General features: G+C 54.5%; 3 protein-coding genes and 1 long non-coding RNA gene across 5 annotated transcripts in view; 2 read left to right on the top strand and 2 right to left on the bottom strand.

Moving 5' to 3' along the window:
• The window catches only part of LOC309642239, a 28,239-nt gene extending 23,581 nt beyond the window's left edge, over positions 1–4,658 (bottom strand). For both annotated transcript variants that reach the window (XR_014253070.1, XR_014253071.1), the window contains exons 1-2: positions 1,661–4,658; positions 1,468–1,555 (exon numbers count right to left, since the gene is read on the bottom strand). This is a non-coding gene — a long non-coding RNA (uncharacterized lncRNA). The remainder of the gene's footprint in view (positions 1–1,467; positions 1,556–1,660) is intronic.
• A 3,074-nt stretch (positions 4,659–7,732) lies between these two features.
• Positions 7,733–11,210, top strand: FAM110D (family with sequence similarity 110 member D). The gene is made up of 2 exons (XM_082412607.1): positions 7,733–7,959; positions 9,776–11,210. The coding sequence occupies exons 1-2, from the start codon at positions 7,952–7,954 to the stop codon at positions 10,680–10,682; spliced, it is 915 nt and encodes a 304-aa protein (XP_082268733.1). The 5' UTR covers positions 7,733–7,951; the 3' UTR covers positions 10,683–11,210.
• A 122-nt stretch (positions 11,211–11,332) lies between these two features.
• LOC309637655 (uncharacterized protein C1orf232) lies at positions 11,333–16,558 on the bottom strand. Its single transcript, XM_082412594.1, has 4 exons — positions 15,458–16,558; positions 14,035–14,118; positions 13,826–13,923; positions 11,333–12,427 (listed from the first exon to the last, which is right to left on the bottom strand). The coding sequence occupies exons 1-4, from the start codon at positions 15,539–15,541 to the stop codon at positions 12,136–12,138; spliced, it is 558 nt and encodes a 185-aa protein (XP_082268720.1). The 5' UTR covers positions 15,542–16,558; the 3' UTR covers positions 11,333–12,135.
• Positions 16,559–16,699: 141 nt separating this feature from the next.
• ZNF593 (zinc finger protein 593) lies at positions 16,700–17,831 on the top strand. The gene is made up of 3 exons (XM_082412579.1): positions 16,700–17,150; positions 17,388–17,450; positions 17,542–17,831. The coding sequence occupies exons 1-3, from the start codon at positions 16,951–16,953 to the stop codon at positions 17,681–17,683; spliced, it is 405 nt and encodes a 134-aa protein (XP_082268705.1). The 5' UTR covers positions 16,700–16,950; the 3' UTR covers positions 17,684–17,831.
• Positions 17,832–17,920: the final 89 nt, after the last annotated feature.

The following is a 17,920-nucleotide window of genomic DNA, read 5'->3' as shown; positions in this document are numbered from 1 at the left end:
CCCTTCCTTGGAGGAAGATTTACAGCATATGCTTGTGGCCTTGCTACAAGGTCCCCCCTGAAGGGACCTGGCCTCCTATTCAATCAGGACTTCAGGTCTGTGAACTGGCTTAGATGTGGAAAGGTTGAGATGAAAGGTTGAGATGCTCCCTTGTGACAACAGTTTAAGTTAGGCTTCTGCCCATAAGACATGGAGGTTTTTCTGTTACATAACTCAATCATATTTAGTAAGTTGCTCATCTACTTCATTCCTAGAGACACTCTGATCAAAGATCCCTGCAAGCCAAGGGAATTTCCTGGCGGTCCAGTGGTTAGGACTCCACGCTTCCACTGCTGGGAGCCTGGGTTCGATCCCTGGTTGGAGAACAAAGATCCTGCAAGCTATGCGGTGCTGCCAAAAAAAAAAAAAAAAAAAATTCCCTGCAAGCCGACACATTCTGATTATTACTTCATCTTGCCGCACGTTACAGTCAAGGCCCCCGCCTTGCCTCGGGCAGTTCAGCCGCTTGGCCTCTTCTCCTCTAGGACCCCATCATCCCCAGTGAAGTCAGGGAGCCCATCTCAATAGTGCTTCCTTCAATGTCCAAACTACAGAGGACACCCACCATAAAATTTTTCAAGGATACTGATGCTGCTGTCACTAATGCTTATCTCAACACCTAGGTGAAGAATTATGCTCTGAGCCTTCTTGGGAATGTACTTGTTGGGAATAGGGAGTATATGCAATTTCATGTGCTAAACCTTCTCCAACATTTAGCACATGAAATTGCATATACTCCCTATTCCCAACAAGTACATTCCCAAGAGGGGATCCTATCTTTTTCCTATCTTTTTAGACGTCAGATACATTCACCAGGAGAATGCTGGTATCTCCACCTCACAGAATACAGGTCACGTTGAGTACTAGCTTCAGTCAATCGAACAAGCCAACTATGAGAGCTACTTTCAGCTGCAAAAGATAACATATTAAATCTAGAATCTCTAGTAAGGGCGCTCATAACAATAAAATCCGTCTGATCCAGTGTTGTAGTCTTTCCTCCTTGACTCCACTCCAGCTCTACTCAATTAGATTCTCCAAGGGTGGAGGCCTGGCATCTGTCTTGTTAACAAGCATCCCAGGGAATTCCCTGATGGTCCAATGGTTAGGACTCAGAGCTTTCACTGCCAGGGAACTAAGGTTCCGCAAGTCGCCCAGCGTGGCCAAAAAAAAAACATCCCAGGTAAACTTCATGTAGCCAACTGGAATCCACCCAAGGAATAGCTTTGGGGAACCACTGGTCTAATCCACTTTCCTCCTTTTAACAGATCAGAATCTGAGGGTGGAGAGAGAAAGTGACTTGCTCCAGACCAAAAGTGAGTTCATGTCCAAGTCAGGACCATAACTTTGGTCTCCTGACTCCTTATGGGAACTTCTGCTGCTCTTCCAGGCCAGCTTTACCACAAACCTGGAAATATCTGGTCAGCATACCTGAGAAATCAGCGTGGAGATGGGTTGGAATGGTGGGCAAACCAAGGCTGCACATGTTCAATGCTACAGGCACTGTGATGAAGGTGACCTAGTTTGGGAGAGAATGATGTGTTTCCTTCTGGTTGATCTTGGTTGTAAGCGACTAAAAAATCAACCCAACAGGATTAAGCCAAAAAGAAATGTACTGGCTTACCCAATGTCAAGACCACGTGTAGGTTTGCTTCACACGTGATGAGATATGGAGGCTCCACTCATCCAGGTTGGTTTTCACTGTCTGTTCTCTGCTGGCTCTGTCCTTGGGCAGGCTGTCCTCTCAGGGCTCTGTCTTCCCAGGTTCTTGCACAGCAGAGAACAGAGGGAAGCTTTGTCTCAGTCGTCGCAGCAAAAGTCTCACTGGCTGTAATCAAGTTACAAGTCCAGCTTTAAATGACGTACTGTAGCCAGAGAAATGTGATAGGCTTTTTGACCCACACTTAGGTCAAGTGCCCCACTGAGTCATGTTACCCCACTCTGGGAGCACAGGGACTGAGAGTGGGAGAAAAGTGGCCAAGATCAGGGCAAGAGTGCCAGGAGAAAGATGAGTAATTGCTGAAAGGTCAAAACTGCAGACGTTCCCAGTCCTAGGAACGATGGGGAACCTGACAACGGCCCTGGAGAAGGTGGCGGTTATAATCCAGTGGTGATATTAAGGTGTTGGTTATAATGCTATGGTGGTGTGAGAGATGGTGGTTATAATGCCCACCTCTTGGGGTGTCCACCCAGTCCTCAACCTCCACTTTCTCTGGGAATTGCCCTCTTCACATATAAAAGGGTAGGTCCTCACCGTCGGGTATGTTCAGTGTGACACAACACCTCCGTGGCCATAGCTCAGTGCTACATTTACAAGTGACCAGAGAGGCTCCCACCCATAAAGGGCCCTTGATATAAAAAGTACCCCAAAAGTCATTTATTAAGGACCACATGGGCATCTGCCACTCAGGACACAGTGCTCAGCGCTGCACAGTGTAAACTCGAACCCTCAACATCTGCTCAGCCCTGACACCATTCGGCCCCAGGGAAACAGACGCTTCTCCACACCTCTTGCCTCATCCTCCAAACAAAGGACGATTGCATCGCTTTGCCGGAAGGTTTGCACTGCTGCTGAAATTGCAGACAGCCACTGTTTGGAGTGTGGGGGAGACTGGGGAAAGCCCTTAGGTAAGAGAAAATGCAGATTAATTAACTGGTCAAATCTTTCCTCTCAGAGAGCATTAATGTGTAGATGCGTTCGTAAGGGAGTATTGTTTCCCAGAAAGTGCTAGCATCCATTTTCTTGCTTCACTTCGTGTTCCAGTGGGTAGCATGGTATTTGCAATAGTAGCGTATGATGGCTGAGGAACATTCTGCAGCATTAAACAATGCATTTTACACTTAAATTTGTAAATGAAGGCGAAGCATAATATGGAAGAAGTATTCTTGCCAATTCTTTACTGTTATGAATCTAGACATTGCTTAATGAGATGGTAAAAGTCGTGATATAAGATATAGGGATTTATATGATGCCATTAAAATACATTGTAATATGTTCTGTGCTGATGATAATTTATCATATACACACCATTTAAATATTTGAAAATGTTATGTAACACTCATAATTCATCTCTAAATTTAAGTGTTAAGTATTGAAAATTTATTTTCAATTCTAACTGCTGCTACCTCAGCAGAACAAAGTTTCCTCAAATTGAAATTTTAAAAAACTGAAAAAAACAAAAAAACAGACTAAGGAAAGGTGGTCTAATTAGACATTACTATCAGCAGAATACAAATTATGTGAAAATTTAATTATAGCAACACAATTGGTAATTTTGCTGAAATCAAAGCAAGAAAAATAGGTTTTATGGAATGAAGATATAATAATTTATTAATTATTCACATCTTTGTGTTTTCACTCATCTAACATTGCTGACCCTCATCTCACATACCCATGTATGCTCAATGATAATTAAATTCAATCATCTTTGGTACTTTGATGACTTTCTCTGTATAAAAAAATCAAAACATATTTTTCAGTGTGTCATTATGAAGGTGTATTTGTCAAGGTAGGAGGATGGATTTCTTGCCATTGCTTTCTATGAGAAGCCCCTGATTCCCTCCCACGTGTTCCTCTGCTTTCCTTAGTGTAGACTGGATGCTTTTTGTTCCTTGTGCTCTATCTAAAGGCCACTTGGTGAAGACAGTGGTGGAAGGTGGAATGCTGGAGATGTTGTTGATAAAGACGGGATGATGCAAGTGTAGGTGATAAGGCCTGGAGCACAGTGCACTTGGGGCTGACCTTCCAATCCTTGCTTGGGTCCAGAAGACTTGAAGTCCTGCCCAGCCAACAGAAAAGCAAGGCAGGAGGGCCAGTGGGCAGGGAGAGCAGACTTGCTTGAGCCTCGCCTGAGGGGTAGAATCGAGGCAGGCAGTGCTGTTCAGTGGGTAAGAGCCGGCTCTGGAGTCCCAGCTCTACCATCTGCAAGCTGTGTGACCCTAGGTGAGTTACTTTGCCTCTCTCTGCCTCTGTTTACTCACCACTTCACATGGGGTTTTGTGAGGAGTAAGAGAGGAACTGAGAGTCAAGCACTTAGCAGAGCGCCTAGCACAGAGTAAAAGCTCAGTAAATGCAGTTGGTTTTGTTCTAACTCCAGGTTGTAAGCTCCTGAGAGCAGAAATCCTATCTGTTTTATTTCCGTTGTTCGTTAGCATCTTGTAGGTGTTCTGGGGGAAAAGTGTTGAACGACACCCTCCTCCCCTCTTCGGCCGCCCCCGCGGCGAGTACCGGGCAGCAGGCGGCGCCGGCTCTGCCCAGAAGCCACACCCCTCGGAGGGAGAGGGCGCGGGAGCCAGGCTATTGTTGTGGCCGAGATTCCTTCCGAAACGGAAAGCCCGGAATTAGGGGATAGCGGCTCTAATCTCTCCGGGGCTCACCCACGGCTGGCGGAGGGGGGCTCCTCCTGTGGTGCCGGGGCGTTACAGACCCCAGCCTGAGCCCCTCCCTCTCTCTGAACTCTCCTCCTCTCACTGAACCCCCGTCCCCTGCCCTGAGGCCCCACCTCTCCTCTAAGCCCCCTTCTCTCACCGAGCCTGCCTTTGCTCGGTGTCCCCATCGCCTCCCTGCACCCATCGCCTCACAGAAACCCCTCTCTTCCCTGCACCTCATCTTGTCTCTAAGCCCTCTTGAGCACCAGCCCCCCTTCTCTCTCAGCAGCCGCCTTCCCTAGCCTCTTGCCCTCACTGAGACCCTGGCTCCTGCCGTCCCCTTAGCCTGTTGCTCTCACCGTCCCTCCCTCAACGCCCCCCTGACCCTGCCCTCTACAGCCTCCCCTCCCTCCCATCCCACCCCCATCAGAAATCCCCTCCAGACCCAGATCTGATACCCCCTCCTCTTTGAAAGCTTCCCACCCCAGCCCAGGCAGAACAGATGCCCCCATGTGCCCTGCTTTGTTCAGCTTTGTAACAGCAGCGCTGCTCACACTTGAGCTGTGATCAGTCCTTCACACTTCTGTTCCCCCCACCCCTGCAGCAGGGTGAGCTCCCTGAGAGCAAAAGCCAGGTCTGACCCATCTGCTGCACAGGGCAGTGTTCAAAACGGCTTGTTGATGTGGCTGAGAGTGAGACTGTGGGATTAGAAAAAAAGACTTCGGCCATCAGTGTTGGGAAGGTGCTGGAGGGCGAGACCTGAGAAGCCAAGACTCCTGAAATTTACAAGCACCTGAGGCACCAGGTGCTTTCTCAGGCACCACTTCTTTGTGCCACACAAAAGCTGGTCTTACTCCCATTTTACACAGAAGGAAACTCAGGTTAAGTTCTTGCCTGAGGCCACAGATCCAGAGACTGACGGACCAGGATTAGAATCAGAGGCACCGAGGTGTGGTTGGCTGTGGTGAGGGGGCAGTAGCTGACTGGTGAGGGAAGTGACACATTTCTCCTCTGTGACAATGTGGATCTGGGGCCTGAGGCTGGAGCTGAAAGGTCTCCTGACCTGTCCTCATCATTCCCGACACTGACCAGAGATGTGTCCCCATCCTCCCACCACCCTCTCCTGGAAGGAGCCAGTTCTGACTCAGCCATTCCCATCTACCCTCATCCTCAAGGAGATCCGGGAATGAGCTTGGAAATAGGAAGGAAACATCCTCGGATTTGGCCCCCCCCCTCAACAAAGGTCCTGGCTCTAGGGCCAGAAGGAGTCACTTTAAGGCTCTCCCGGGGAACCCATGACCAGAAAGACAGATGATCCGGTTCAAGTCAAGTGTGACCAAGAGACAGGCAGGGCAGGCAGCTGGATCTCCCATGATCTCCCCCACCTCCCACCTCTTTCAGGGCAGTCAGGGCTCTCTCAGCCGAAAGCCAATCCAGTCAAACCTCGCCCCCATGACTCTGCTCTCCAAGATGGTAGTATGTGTCTATTGACATCCTGGGATAGGGTACTGTCACCCCTCAGACTGGGAGCTCCTGAAAGCGGGGCTCTTTGACCAATCCCCACCCCAGACTCCTGAGGGCAGGGCTGTGTCTGGCCCTTCTGACTGGGGACTCCCAGGGCTGGGGCTGTGTCTCCCTACTCGGAGTCCTCCTGAGGGGAGGTGGGCTCACCTTCAGTCACCCTCATCAGACTGGGGGCTACCCCAGGGCAGCACCTGCATTGTACCCTGAATCCCCCTCTTTCTGGAGCCCAGTATCTGTCCGGAGCTGAGAAGGAGGCCCCTGCCTGCCCTGCCACCCAACCCGGATGCTCCTTTAAGACCAAAGGGATGGGGGTTGTATAAGAGTCAGACACAACAGCCCCATCCTCCCCCTCCTTCACAGGCCAGGTTTCCTGCCATTGACAGCATCCCAGCTGGGCCCTGCCCGGCCTCATGCTTAACCCCTTCGTGACCAGATCTCAGGGCTACTGGCCTGCACCCGCAACCTCCATCTATAAAATTAGGAAAATAATTGGGTTGTTTTGAAGATTAAATGTGTTAATCATTGTGTGAGGTACTCAGAACAGTGCCCTAGGATATATTAGTCTCTCAATAAAAATTAGCTGTTCTTCCTAATTGTGTGAGCTTGGGTGAGTCATTTCACGTATCTGAGCCTCAGTCTCTTTAGCAGTCAAATGGAGAAAGCAACAAACCTACTTCCGAAACATAGTCCTGGGGATGAATTGTGATAATGTATATGAGAGCATTTTGTAGAGTGCTGTAACAACACAATATGGAACTATCTATCATGAACAAAAAAAAAATACTCCCTCTAACTAGGTAATAAAAATGTCTTACCAGGAGATGGGCCTTCTGGTTTTCAGACTTATTACCTTACTTGACAGGCAGAGGGTGCAGTGGAAAGAGTGGATTTGGGGTTGGAATTAAGTACCCCCCTTTAATCCTGTTTCCTTACCCATAAAGTGGGGTGGTCACTCCTGCTGGGTCCTCTGTTTAGGGTCCTTGGGAGGGACAAAGGAGATCAGAGAGCACAGGTGTGAATGTGCTTTGCAAACATTAAAAAGTGCTAGAAGGAAGGGAAAGGGATTTGTGAAAAGTGGCCATGGGGTGGTGGTGCAGGAACCCCTTGGCAAGGACATTGGTCTTTGAGCTCTGGGTACTGCAGAGTTTACCCACTGGGGAGAGAAGAGGGGCTCTCTTGGAACCAGCATTGTGGAGCCAGGGCTCCCCCTTGAGACATGAGGTGTCAAATAAGAAACTGTGCTAGCTCTAGAATTTCCCAATGGGGGCAGAGAAGGAAGGAGGTCCTTTACCCAGGCTTGGCCCCAGAATCATCCCTTCATCACCCTCTTCCCAGACAATCCCATTTGCCATCAGAGGACCTTGAGCAGAGGCAGCTCCAGTGGGCTCCCTTGTGACCTTCATGCCAAGACTTGCTGGGAGGGGCTCACCCGGCACATCTGCAGCACCACTGCCCCCGCCTTTAGGTTGCAGATTCCTGGCCTCACCCCTCGGGAGAGCAAGCTTGACACCATCCACACACCTGGACCAGGACAGGTCTAAACCTGCTACAGAGGGAAAAAGCTGGTTAACTAGAACCCTGCGCCTTCTCATCTGAATGAGGAGGATCTGCCAAGGCCCAGCAGAGGGGGCTGGACCCCACGTGAATCGCATGTCCCCACCCCAGGCCTCTGGAGGAAGCTTGGGAATCAGGAGACCTTGTTTGGGGTGCTGGCTGTGCCCCAAGCTCACTGTGCCTCTGTGCAAATCGCTTAACCTGTCAGGGACCGTATGACCATCTGTAAAGTAAAGGAGCTGGATGTGGTCCAAAGGTCCTCTCCAGCACTGAGACTGTGACCAGGAAGGGGTTAACAGAGGCCAGGCTCCAGGTCAGGAAGGCAAGGGTTAACCTGGGGGGGTGGAGGCTCTCTTGGCTTTTCCTGTGGAGAGTGAGGTTTGGCTGCCACCAAAGTTACTTCCAGTCCCTGCTGTCCCTCCTGCCTTCAGTCTGGACCTGCCTGGGGACCCTGGCATTCAGCCTCACCATGCAGAGGTGAGTGCATCCTGAGCCCAGGGCTGGGGTGGGAGGGCACCCAGGGACCCAAGGGCAAGGAGGCTGGCACCAAGCCAGTGAGCACAGTCCCCCAGCCTGCATCTGCATCCAAAGCCAAATGCTTGGGCAAAGTTCGGACCACTAACCCCAGTACTGGGAGAGGGTGGGCAAAGGGATGGCGGGCACAGGGATGTCTGCCAGGCTTCTAGGGTGGAATGTCTGTGGTTGGGCACCAAGGCAGCCCAGAAGGCAGGGAAGAGGCAGTGGACAGCAAACTATTTTGGTCCCTGTGTTTAGGAACTTTTTATAGCTGCCTGCTCAGGGCTCGGAAGAGAAGGAGGGGACGGGAGGGTACCCTTGAGGTCAGACAAGCACAGTGCCCTCCTGGGACCTTGGAATCTGACCTATTGCCAAGTTTAGTCCTTGGAAGGCAGGAAGGAGGGCACTGCCAGGCTTTCCTTGCTGTCTGGTTTCCCAGTCACCAACTACCTATGGACTGACTTGCTAGACCCTAGATGGGTGTATGTAAGTGTGTGTGTGTGTGTGTGTGTATACACACAGGCTGCCCTGGGGTGGGTAGGGTTGGCAGAGTCTCTGCCCCAAGGCCCCTTACCAGGGCTCCCCTCCCCCCATCCCTGGCAAGTTCTGTTCCTTTGTTGCCTGCAGACCCGAGGTCTCCTCAGCCCCCAGAACCTATGTGTCCCTCTCAGCTGAATGGAGGATGGGGGGAGCAGGGAAACAGGGATGGGGTTGAGTGTACTGAGCCGTGTGGGTGGCCCATTCTGTTACTGCCAGGGGAACTGTCAGCTCTTGATTTACAACCCCTCCGGGCCCCCCTTCCCCAGCAGAAGGGAGCTAGATGAGAAGGGTCACGGGGTTTTAGGATGAGGGACCCTGAGGGCAGATTTCTGGGAGTGCAGGTTATTGGGAAGAATTAGTGGAAGGAAATTTTTAGTGAGATAAGGGGCCAATCTCTAGCAGAAAGTGCTTGGTTTTATAGCAGCAGGAATAGAAGCAAAACATAGAGGAAAGTTTTGATAGGCAAGTGAGATACTCATTTTGAACTAGTTCTGGACTGCAAAGCAAAAGATCTGGGTTCCAGTCCTGTGTCCAAACTCTCAGTAAGACCTGAACAAGCCTCCTCCTCTCTGGGCCAGTTTTCTCTTCTATGAAATGGAAATGCAGAGGTAAACAAGGTGATGCATACAGTTGGGCATTGTGGAATTCCCTTCGCAGGGGCACAGAGCAGGTGGCAGGTAGCTGGCTGAAGTGACCTGGTGACCATCTCCCTCTCTTTCCCTGATGACCCTGCCGGGCCTGGGCAGGGCAGTTGACTGCAATTACTGGAGGCTCCTACCCTGTGGTTATATCCCTGACCTCTGTGTTTGGGGGCGGTATGGGTGGGTCCTGCTGGAGCCAGCATGTGGCTGGGAAGCCTCCTTGTCTTGGACTCAAAGTTGCTAGGTTGGGAAGAGGTATTTTTTCCGGTTGAGGCTACTTTCGGGAATTGGGCAGGGACCAGCCCCATTTCCTTTTCCAAGTGTCCTGCTTGCTGATGCCTGCTTGGCATGGCCCTGTGGCCGGAATGGGGCACCCTCAAAGGGGCATAGGTTTCTGGGTGGCCAAGGAGCCCCTGCCCATTGTCTTTGAGGGATGGGGGTGGGAGGGATACCTGAGCCTCTGCCCCCTGGGCATGGCACCTGGCTGACTTGGATGGGGGAGGGGGTGGCTGGCTGAGCCTATTCCCAGGAATGCCTGCAGGAGAGGGGCAGGGACATTTCCTACTCTCCCCCTGACCATTCCTCTTTCTCCACAGGTCCCAGGAGGCCCCAGCCAATTGCTCTCAGCTCCTCAACTATCTGCCTACCTCCAGTGGCTTATGGGGCACTGTCCTGCCCAGTTCTGCTAAGATGCTCCTGGCCTCTCCCTCCACCCCATCCAGGGGACGGACCCCCAGCGCTGTGGAGAGGCTGGAGGCCGACAAAGCCAAGTATGTCAAGACGCACCAGGTGATAGCGCGACGCCAGGAGCCAGCTCTGCGTGGGGGTCCCGGGCCGCTCACCCCGCACCCCTGCAACGAACTGGGGCCCCCTCCATCGCCCAGGACGCCCAGACCCGCCCGCCGGGGCAGTGGCAGGCGGCTGCCAAGGCCTGATTCCCTCATCTTCTACCGCCAGAAGCGGGACTGCAAGGCTTCAGTGAACAAAGAGAACGCCAAGGGCCAGGGGCTGGTGCGTCGCCTCTTCCTGGGCGCCCCCCGAGACGTCGCTTCAAGCAGCCCAGGCTCAACGGAGCGACCCGCGGCTCCTGGGGGTTGGGCCGCGCCCCAAGATGCCCCAGAAGCAGCGGGAAAGCGGGCATTGTGCCCCACGTGCTCGCTGCCCCTGTCGGAGAAGGAGCGCTTCTTCAACTACTGCGGTCTGGAGCGCGCGCTGGTAGAGGTGCTGGGCGCCGAGCGCTTCTCTCCACAGAGCTGGGGTGCCGACGCCAGCCCCCAGCCCGGAACGTCGCCGCCGCCCGGCTCTGGGGACGCCAGCGACTGGACGTCCAGCGACGGCGGCACAGAACGCCGGGACCGTGCGGAGGGCGGTGGCTCGGAAGCGGGGGGCTCGGCGCGGGACGGGCGCCCCCAGGTGTCGGTGGTGGAGCGCAACGCGCGCGTCATCCAGTGGCTGTACGGCTGCCAGCGCGCCCGCGGCCCGCCGCGCGAGTCCGAGGTGTGACCGCCGCCGCTCGTGAGCAGGCTCTGGTGGAGTCCGGGGTCCGGGGAAGGGCAAGGGGTGAGCGCGGGGCTGGACCCAGGCACGGGCAGGGACACCCTGCCTCTAACGCGCCGGGTGCTTTTGGGCAAACCCTTCCCTTTGGATCTCGGTTTCCCCTCGTGAACCTTGGGAGGATGGGACAAAAAGATCCCGAAGGCCCTTCCCGGCGCAGGCGGCGGACGGGGAGGGGGCGACCTCGTGGCCCCTGTGGAGGCCGGGAGGCTAGTGAAGACTGGGCGAGTGAAGACTGGGGTGGGAGATCAGAGAACCTGCTGAATAAAGTCAAAAAGTTATTTAAAGGAGTCGAGAGGCTGGATTACAGAGCAGACGCGCGAGGGCTTTGGAGTGTGGGTTTCAGTCTGACTGTGCCTCTCGGGACCGCAGACACACCCCTCGGTGATCGAAGTATATTTGAAATGGTCACAAAGCGCTTGGCAAAGTTCCCGGCATGTAGGAGGTGCTCAATAAACGAAGCCGCTATGACCACTACCGAATTAGCACTAACACTATTATGATCGTCTCCGCCACCGACCCCCCAGGAGGGTCCAAATTAGAGCTGGGAGCCGGGAATCGCGCGTTTGGGGAGTTTTGGGGAGGGGTGTGCTCCAGAAATCTGGGGTTCACCAGCCCCTGAAGGCTCCCATTCCTGGAGCTTTGCTACCCGTTTTGGTTACTAGATATGAAGGGCTGAGATGTGGAGGATCCAGAATCGAGGACAATAAAGGACTCTTCAAACCAGGACTTTGCCAACCCGCAGCCTCACATCTTGTCACTGTCTTCCTTTCCCTCAAAGACAAACAAGGTCACCTGTTTTCCTCACACGTTCACACCTGTAAGTCTTTGTTCACGGCCTCCTCCCTTTGCCTGGGTTACCTTCCCCTTTCTCTCCACTCATCCTTCTAAGATTACATATATGCATTCTCTCTCAGGAACTCCTGAATTTCCCAGCCGGGCTCATCTCCTCTGAGCTCCCAACTACAGCCTTATTTTTGTGCTTCAACTTATCACCTTGTGTGGGACCCGCTGGTAGTCTGGGTTCTCTTGTTAGTCACTGACCTTCCCCTAGTACAGGGACAGCCCACGTAGCAAGGCCACAAGGAACGTTTGCCGAACTAAAAGGGGCTGGACAGGGCGGCGGGACTTGTCCTTTAGGGTTCCCCAGATTCCTGGAAAGTTGTACCCTAAATCGAACACAATCTATCCTGATACCTGGGAGGTCTCTGGTCATTTTCTCCTTGTACGTTTGTGGGGGGAGAAGGCGAGGACCACTCCAGCTGGACCCCGCCCTGAGGTCGCCCACCCAAAAGCAGCCTTCCCCGCCATACAGACAAAAGCACGCGGTCACACGGGGTGTCGGGCCAGAGTATTTTTTATCGCGGGAGGGGAGGAGCGGTCGCCCAGTTAGGCCGGCAGACTAGTCGCCCTTGGGCGCAGCTTTCACCCTCATCTCGGCCAGTTTGTGGGTGAGGAAGCCCCACTTGAAACCGGCTGCGGGATCGGCTTCCTGCGGCTCGGGGCGCTCGGTGGCCTCGTCCCCGGCTTCAGGGTCCTGATCCGGGGTGGGTTCCGCGCCGCGCAGCACGGACGCTGCCGCCGCCTGCTGCTGCTGCTGCCACCTGCTGGCGAACGCGTCCCAGAACCCGGGCCCGCGCGTCTCCGCCGCCGCTGCCGCCGCCGCCTGAGAGGAGGGCTGCGCCGCCAGCGGGCTGCAGGAGAGAGGCGGGGTCAGGGGCTGGCCGAGAGGCCCCGGAGAGGACAAAGGACAGGAGGCGGGGTCAAGGGACCAGTAGTGGGGCCAGTGGGGCCCGGGAGACTGGGGGCAGGGCCTGGAGGCAAGGGGAGGGCTCAGAGGCACTGGGAAAGGGGCCTGGGGTGGGACAGGGTCAGGGGATTAGGTGAGGGGTCTGGGAAGAGGGGACCGGGATCAGGATCCCTGGGGAGAGAGCTGGGGTCAGGGGTTTAGGGTAGAGGAGAGGGGCGAGGCCAGAGGAGGGGAGCCAGGGGCGCGGGGTCTGGGAAGGTGGAGGAGGAGGAGCCCTGAGAGAGGGACGGGCGGAAGGATGCGAAGAGACTGTGGGACCCGAATGGGAACGTTAGATCCGGGGAGGGGGCGGGGTCAGATTCTGGGGGCGGTCGTTCAGGAACACGAGGGCAGAGCCCTGGGGAAAGAGACGGGGCGGGGACAGGGGTCTGGCTCTGGGATGGAGGAAAAGAGGGTCCAGAAAAATGAGCGACGCTGGGGAGAAGGATGGGTGGAGCGACCCCGAGGGAAGGAGAAAGGCCTAGATCAAAGGCTTAGGGGAGAGGGGGACTATGGAGGTAGCAAGTAGTTGTGGGGGGAAGGGCAATCAAGGAGCAGTGATGAGGCTTGAGGTAGGGAGAGGGGATGCGGGAGGGAGAAAAGGAACCCTGGGGCAGGGGAGATGGGTGGGTCAGGGGGACCCTGGAGAAGAAAGGAATAGGGGAATGCCAAAAGGGAAATGTGACTGGGCTGGAGGAAAGGGCAGAGATGGAGTGTGTGCCAGAATAGAGCTAGGAGGAAGACAAAGCCCCGGGTCTGACCGTCTACGCCCCCAGCATCAAAGACCTGCTAAGACAGTGGTTCCTAGATTATTGTCCTCAAGTCTTCAGGGAGCTCGCTGAAAATATAGATACCAGGCCTCAGCCAACACCGGCTGAATCAAAATCTTTGAGGGAGGGTCTGGGAATTTGTGTTTGTCTCAAGTTCCCTGGGAGGATGAGGGTTTAGACCAATACTTGGGAACCACTGATCTGAACCACTCTCTGTTCCAAACACCTAAAACTTCTCTCCTGGGTTCCCTTATTCTAGGGAGATGACCCCTCCCACATGGATGGGGAGAGAGAGCCCATAATACCTTTTAGCATCTCAATCCCAACAGCTGGTAAATTCCTCCTGAGATCTAACCTAATCTCCCAGATATGCTGATTGGGCCTCTTTCCTGCTGAGAGAAACAGAAGCAGCCAGGGGCTGGCCCTCCCCAGTCCTCTGTAGTCAGAAAGACAAACAAACCAGAAGGAAAGGACATAGGAGAAGGGGATCCCCAGGCCCATCCCAGACCCCCTCAACACACACACACACGTACTGGTCAGCACAGGGCTCTGGTGGCAGCAGCTTGTCCTCGTCTTCTTTGTTAAACAGAGACGACATTGTCAGCCAGCCTTTCGCCCCAACCCCCTGAACCTGGGAGAGAGGGGCTGGGAGTCAAGGAGGGCCCCCAGCACCACCTCCCAGGACTCCACAGCAGCTTCTGCCAGGCTCCCCAGGGTTGGGGTGGAAGACGGGAGAACTTACCCGGCGGGCCAGCTGTGACATGGGATTGAAGGCCTCTTCATCTGGTTCTGCCGCCTCAGATTCCACTAACGCTGGGTTCTCCTTCTGGGACACAAGACCCCTACCCAGCATGAGAGAGGTTCCAGAGGAATACGACCTCCCTCCCCCACTGCTAGCCTGGTACACATAGACTTGGCACTCCAAACCCCAAGGAACAAGACGCACACCTAGGCCCCTGACACCCTCCAAAAATACACGCAGCTGTACCTCTACGCAAAGCTACCTGTCACACACATTTGCTGTACAGTCAATCCCTGCAGACACCTTTGAGCTCACATACCTGCCCACCCACAGACACATGCATACACACTGCAAAACATGTGGACAAGGGCTTGCACGCCAATGTAGACACACACCTGTACAGGAGCGTGTCTCCACATGGCTACAGCTCTTCACCTGTATGTACACAGATATATGTGCTGTGAGGCACCTACACAAGGACACTTACACAATTATACCATTCACACCTGTGCACTTCCACAACTGAAGACAGCTGCTTGGAGGCCCACTCACAGCACACAAAACCTCTCCACCCATCCACAGACACCAAGACACAGATGTTCACACACACCCAAACACACACGCCATACAAACATAGTACCTGCGAATGCCTGCATGCCTCTGTAGACTTCTGCCCCCAAAAAACACACCTGAAAATACCTGTAACCAGTTCACACCTGCACACACACCTTAACTGGGGATTCCACATGGACGCCAATCCCAATACTGACCCACAGATACTTCTACACAGGGCCAGCCCTAGACACCAACCTGTGTAGACATACACGTGTTCACACTGACATACACACACCCCAGCACTAGTTCCTGCCTCTGCCATATCTATTTGTGCAATTGCCATTTATCACAGCCTCCAGAGATAAGACTGTTTTGGAGCCTTTTCAATTTTTATTTTTAAATGTCAGAACAAACATGGTCCAAGTATGGCTCTGTTCTGATGCTGCTACAGTAACCCTCAGTGTACAAGTGCCACTTCCCCTACTTCCCAGGGGCTTGCTTCCTCTCAAGGCGAGTCATCCTGCTTTTGCTCAGCTCTGCCCATTAGAAAGTTGTGTCAAGCTGAGTGTATCTGTGTAGGTACTGCACATGGGTCCTAAAAGGATCCCTTCCGTGTGGCAGCCCTTGAGATCTTTGGAGACCGTGACCACTCCTCCAGTGCCCCCCAGTCTTCTTTTCTTCCTTCGTTTTCTGGAACGTCCTGACTTTCTGACACTGCACCGTGCCATTGGTCATCCATGAATTGCCAGTGGCTTCTGCACAAATCTCTTTCTCTCTCTCTCATAGCCAGTCCCTTGCCCTTCTTAGTATCTTTCACTCCTGCTGCCCCTCTGCCCATGCCCCATCCAGCAAGCAGGATATTACCCACCTCCTCTGCCAGGTCCTCCTCAGATTCCCCACTCAGGGTCTGTAGCACTTTGGACTTGTAGGTTTTCCAGAAGGCTTGGTTCATGGCTGCAGGGGAAATGGGCCTGGCACCCAGGCACGGGAAGCACCCAGTGTGTCTGGCTCCAGGAACTTGGTGAGGCTGAGAGCCTGTCCCAGGGATCAGGTGACCTCATTAAAGATGCACCAGCCTCCCCAGATGGCACAGTGCCCAGCAGGTGAACCCGATCCAAAGGAGTCTGTGGTGAGAGCCAGCTTCTGCCACTTCAGCCCCTCGTCTTGACCCATATTCGCCAAGAATAATGAAGACATAATGAAGACTCCCTCCACAGAAGCCTCCTTCCTGGGCCTAAGGGTTCTTGAATTTGATCATTTGAAATGGCTCCAGAAATATCCTCTTTCATTCACGAATTCCATTTACAAAGTCCTTGGGCTCAGGACCCACAGTGGCTCCCCTGTGACTGTAGCCATACCAGCTGTGCCCTCAACAGGGCTCTGCCCTATGTCTGCACTCAGCCTCTGTGAACTGGAGTGGGAAGGTCCCAAGGCTCCCAGTCGGTGCCCTGGGCTTACATTTCACTGCTTTGTCTGGGCTGGAAACTGATTCCTCTCCCCAGGGATGCACGTGCTGGTCTCCCTGTTTCCTGGCAACAGGTTCCAAAGAACCGGAGCCCCTGAATTATTGCTGAGTTCCTCTGGTCAGCCTGGAAGGCACCAGGCTCTGGTGCATGGGGAAAGGCTCTCTGGCCCTCTCCCCACTCTGAGCACACAACACCTGGGCTGTATCTCTCCCTTTGATGCCAGCCCATGCCTGGGAGTCCAGGGCTCAGAGAAGGGGCTCAAAGATGGGAGGTCCTTCTGTGAGCATCTCCTTTTCTTGTGAGAGGAGCTGACCCCTCTTGAGTCTGACAGTACGCCTGCCTAAGCACTGTGATCTCTGGGGAGGAATAACTGGGGAGGAGTGAGAAGTGGCGAGGGCTTTCTCAGGGACTAGAGGTATTTCTGTGGGGGCCGGGATCCCAAACTTATTCACTCTCATTCATTTATTAATTTATTAACATCACAGACATTTTTCAGTTCCTCCCAATGATGCAGCATCCCCCCCCCGCAACCCGCAATGCGGAGTCTAAGATCTGGGAACCAGGAAGGGGTGGTAAGGCCAGAGGACGGTGCTGTGGGCCAGGCGGGGCAGGCAGGGCAGCGGACGGGCCGGCATCCCCCCAGGGCACACACCACCCTGCCTCTCCAGCGACGGAAGAGGACGCTTCGTGGGGCCCGGCCCCGAGATCCGTCACTGACGTCGACGGCCGCCTGGGGGCGCTCGAGGCGCGGCCCGCGCAAGTGACGTCATCAGAGGCGGTCTGGCAGAGCCTGATCATTCCCAGGGCGTCACAAGGCGTCATTGAGCAGTCCGGAAGCGCCCACACGTGTTCTCCCAACTCGGCTCTGGGACCCCTAGTCCTGCTGTCACCCGCCATGGGTCGCTCCCGCCGGACGGGCGCGCACCGAGCGCACTCCCTGGCCCGCCAGATGAAGGCGAAGAGGCGGCAGCCGGACCTGGATGAGATTCACCGCGATTTGCGGCCCCAGGTTTCCGCACGGCCCCGGCCAGACCCAGCCGCGGAACCCGATCCCGACCTGCCAGGGGGCGGCCTGCATCGCTGTCTGGCCTGCGCGTGAGTTCCGGCCGGGCCCAGCCTGAGGAGGAGAAGGGTCCGCCGTACGGGCCGGGGGTGTGAGATCCGGGTCCCGGGACGCGCAGGGTCTCTTCTCCTGGGACCAGTGTGGGTCTGCCGGCCTCCCATCCCTTCAAGCCCGGAGCCTAGCATCAGGGAATGAGCTAGGGTCAGGAAAATAGGCGTACCTGAGAGGCATCACCTTCTAACTATCCTCCTTACCCCCCATCCCTACAGGAGGTACTTCATCGATTCTGCCAACCTGAAGACGCACTTCCGATCCAAAGACCACAAGAAAAGGTATGAAGGAGTAAGGAGAGGATTGATGGATGTGTGCCGGGCAGACAGGGCTTGCATCTGGTCAGCTCTCAACTCCTATTCTTTTTCCCAGGCTGAAGCAGCTGAGTGTGGAGCCCTACAGTCAGGAAGAAGCAGAGAGGGCAGCGGGTATGGGTTCCTATGTTCCTCCCCAAAGGCTGGCAGTGCCCACAGAAGTATCCACCGCGGTCCCTGAGATGGACACGTCTACCTGACATGGCCTGAGGATGCAAGGCAGAGGAGCTGCCCATGGACAGTGGTGCAAGGGCCAGGCTGGGAGAGACTTTGCCAGTCTCTTTTGGTTTGGGAAGTAGATGGCCTCTTCCGGGTGCCCTCCCTCCCAATAAAAGAACTGGATAAAGAGGGCTTGCCTCTGACTCGCTAACCTCCAGGCCACTCCTCCAAATTCAAGCCCTGTAAGGGTTTCTCTCTACTCCTGTGTACAGGGCCCA

This window comes from Balaenoptera physalus (assembly GCF_965194825.1).
Source record: "Balaenoptera physalus genome assembly, chromosome: 1".
NCBI lineage: Eukaryota > Metazoa > Chordata > Mammalia > Artiodactyla > Balaenopteridae > Balaenoptera > Balaenoptera physalus.
The sequence above is the reverse complement of the archived record's forward strand: the minus strand, read 5'-3'. Positions and strand labels throughout refer to the sequence as shown.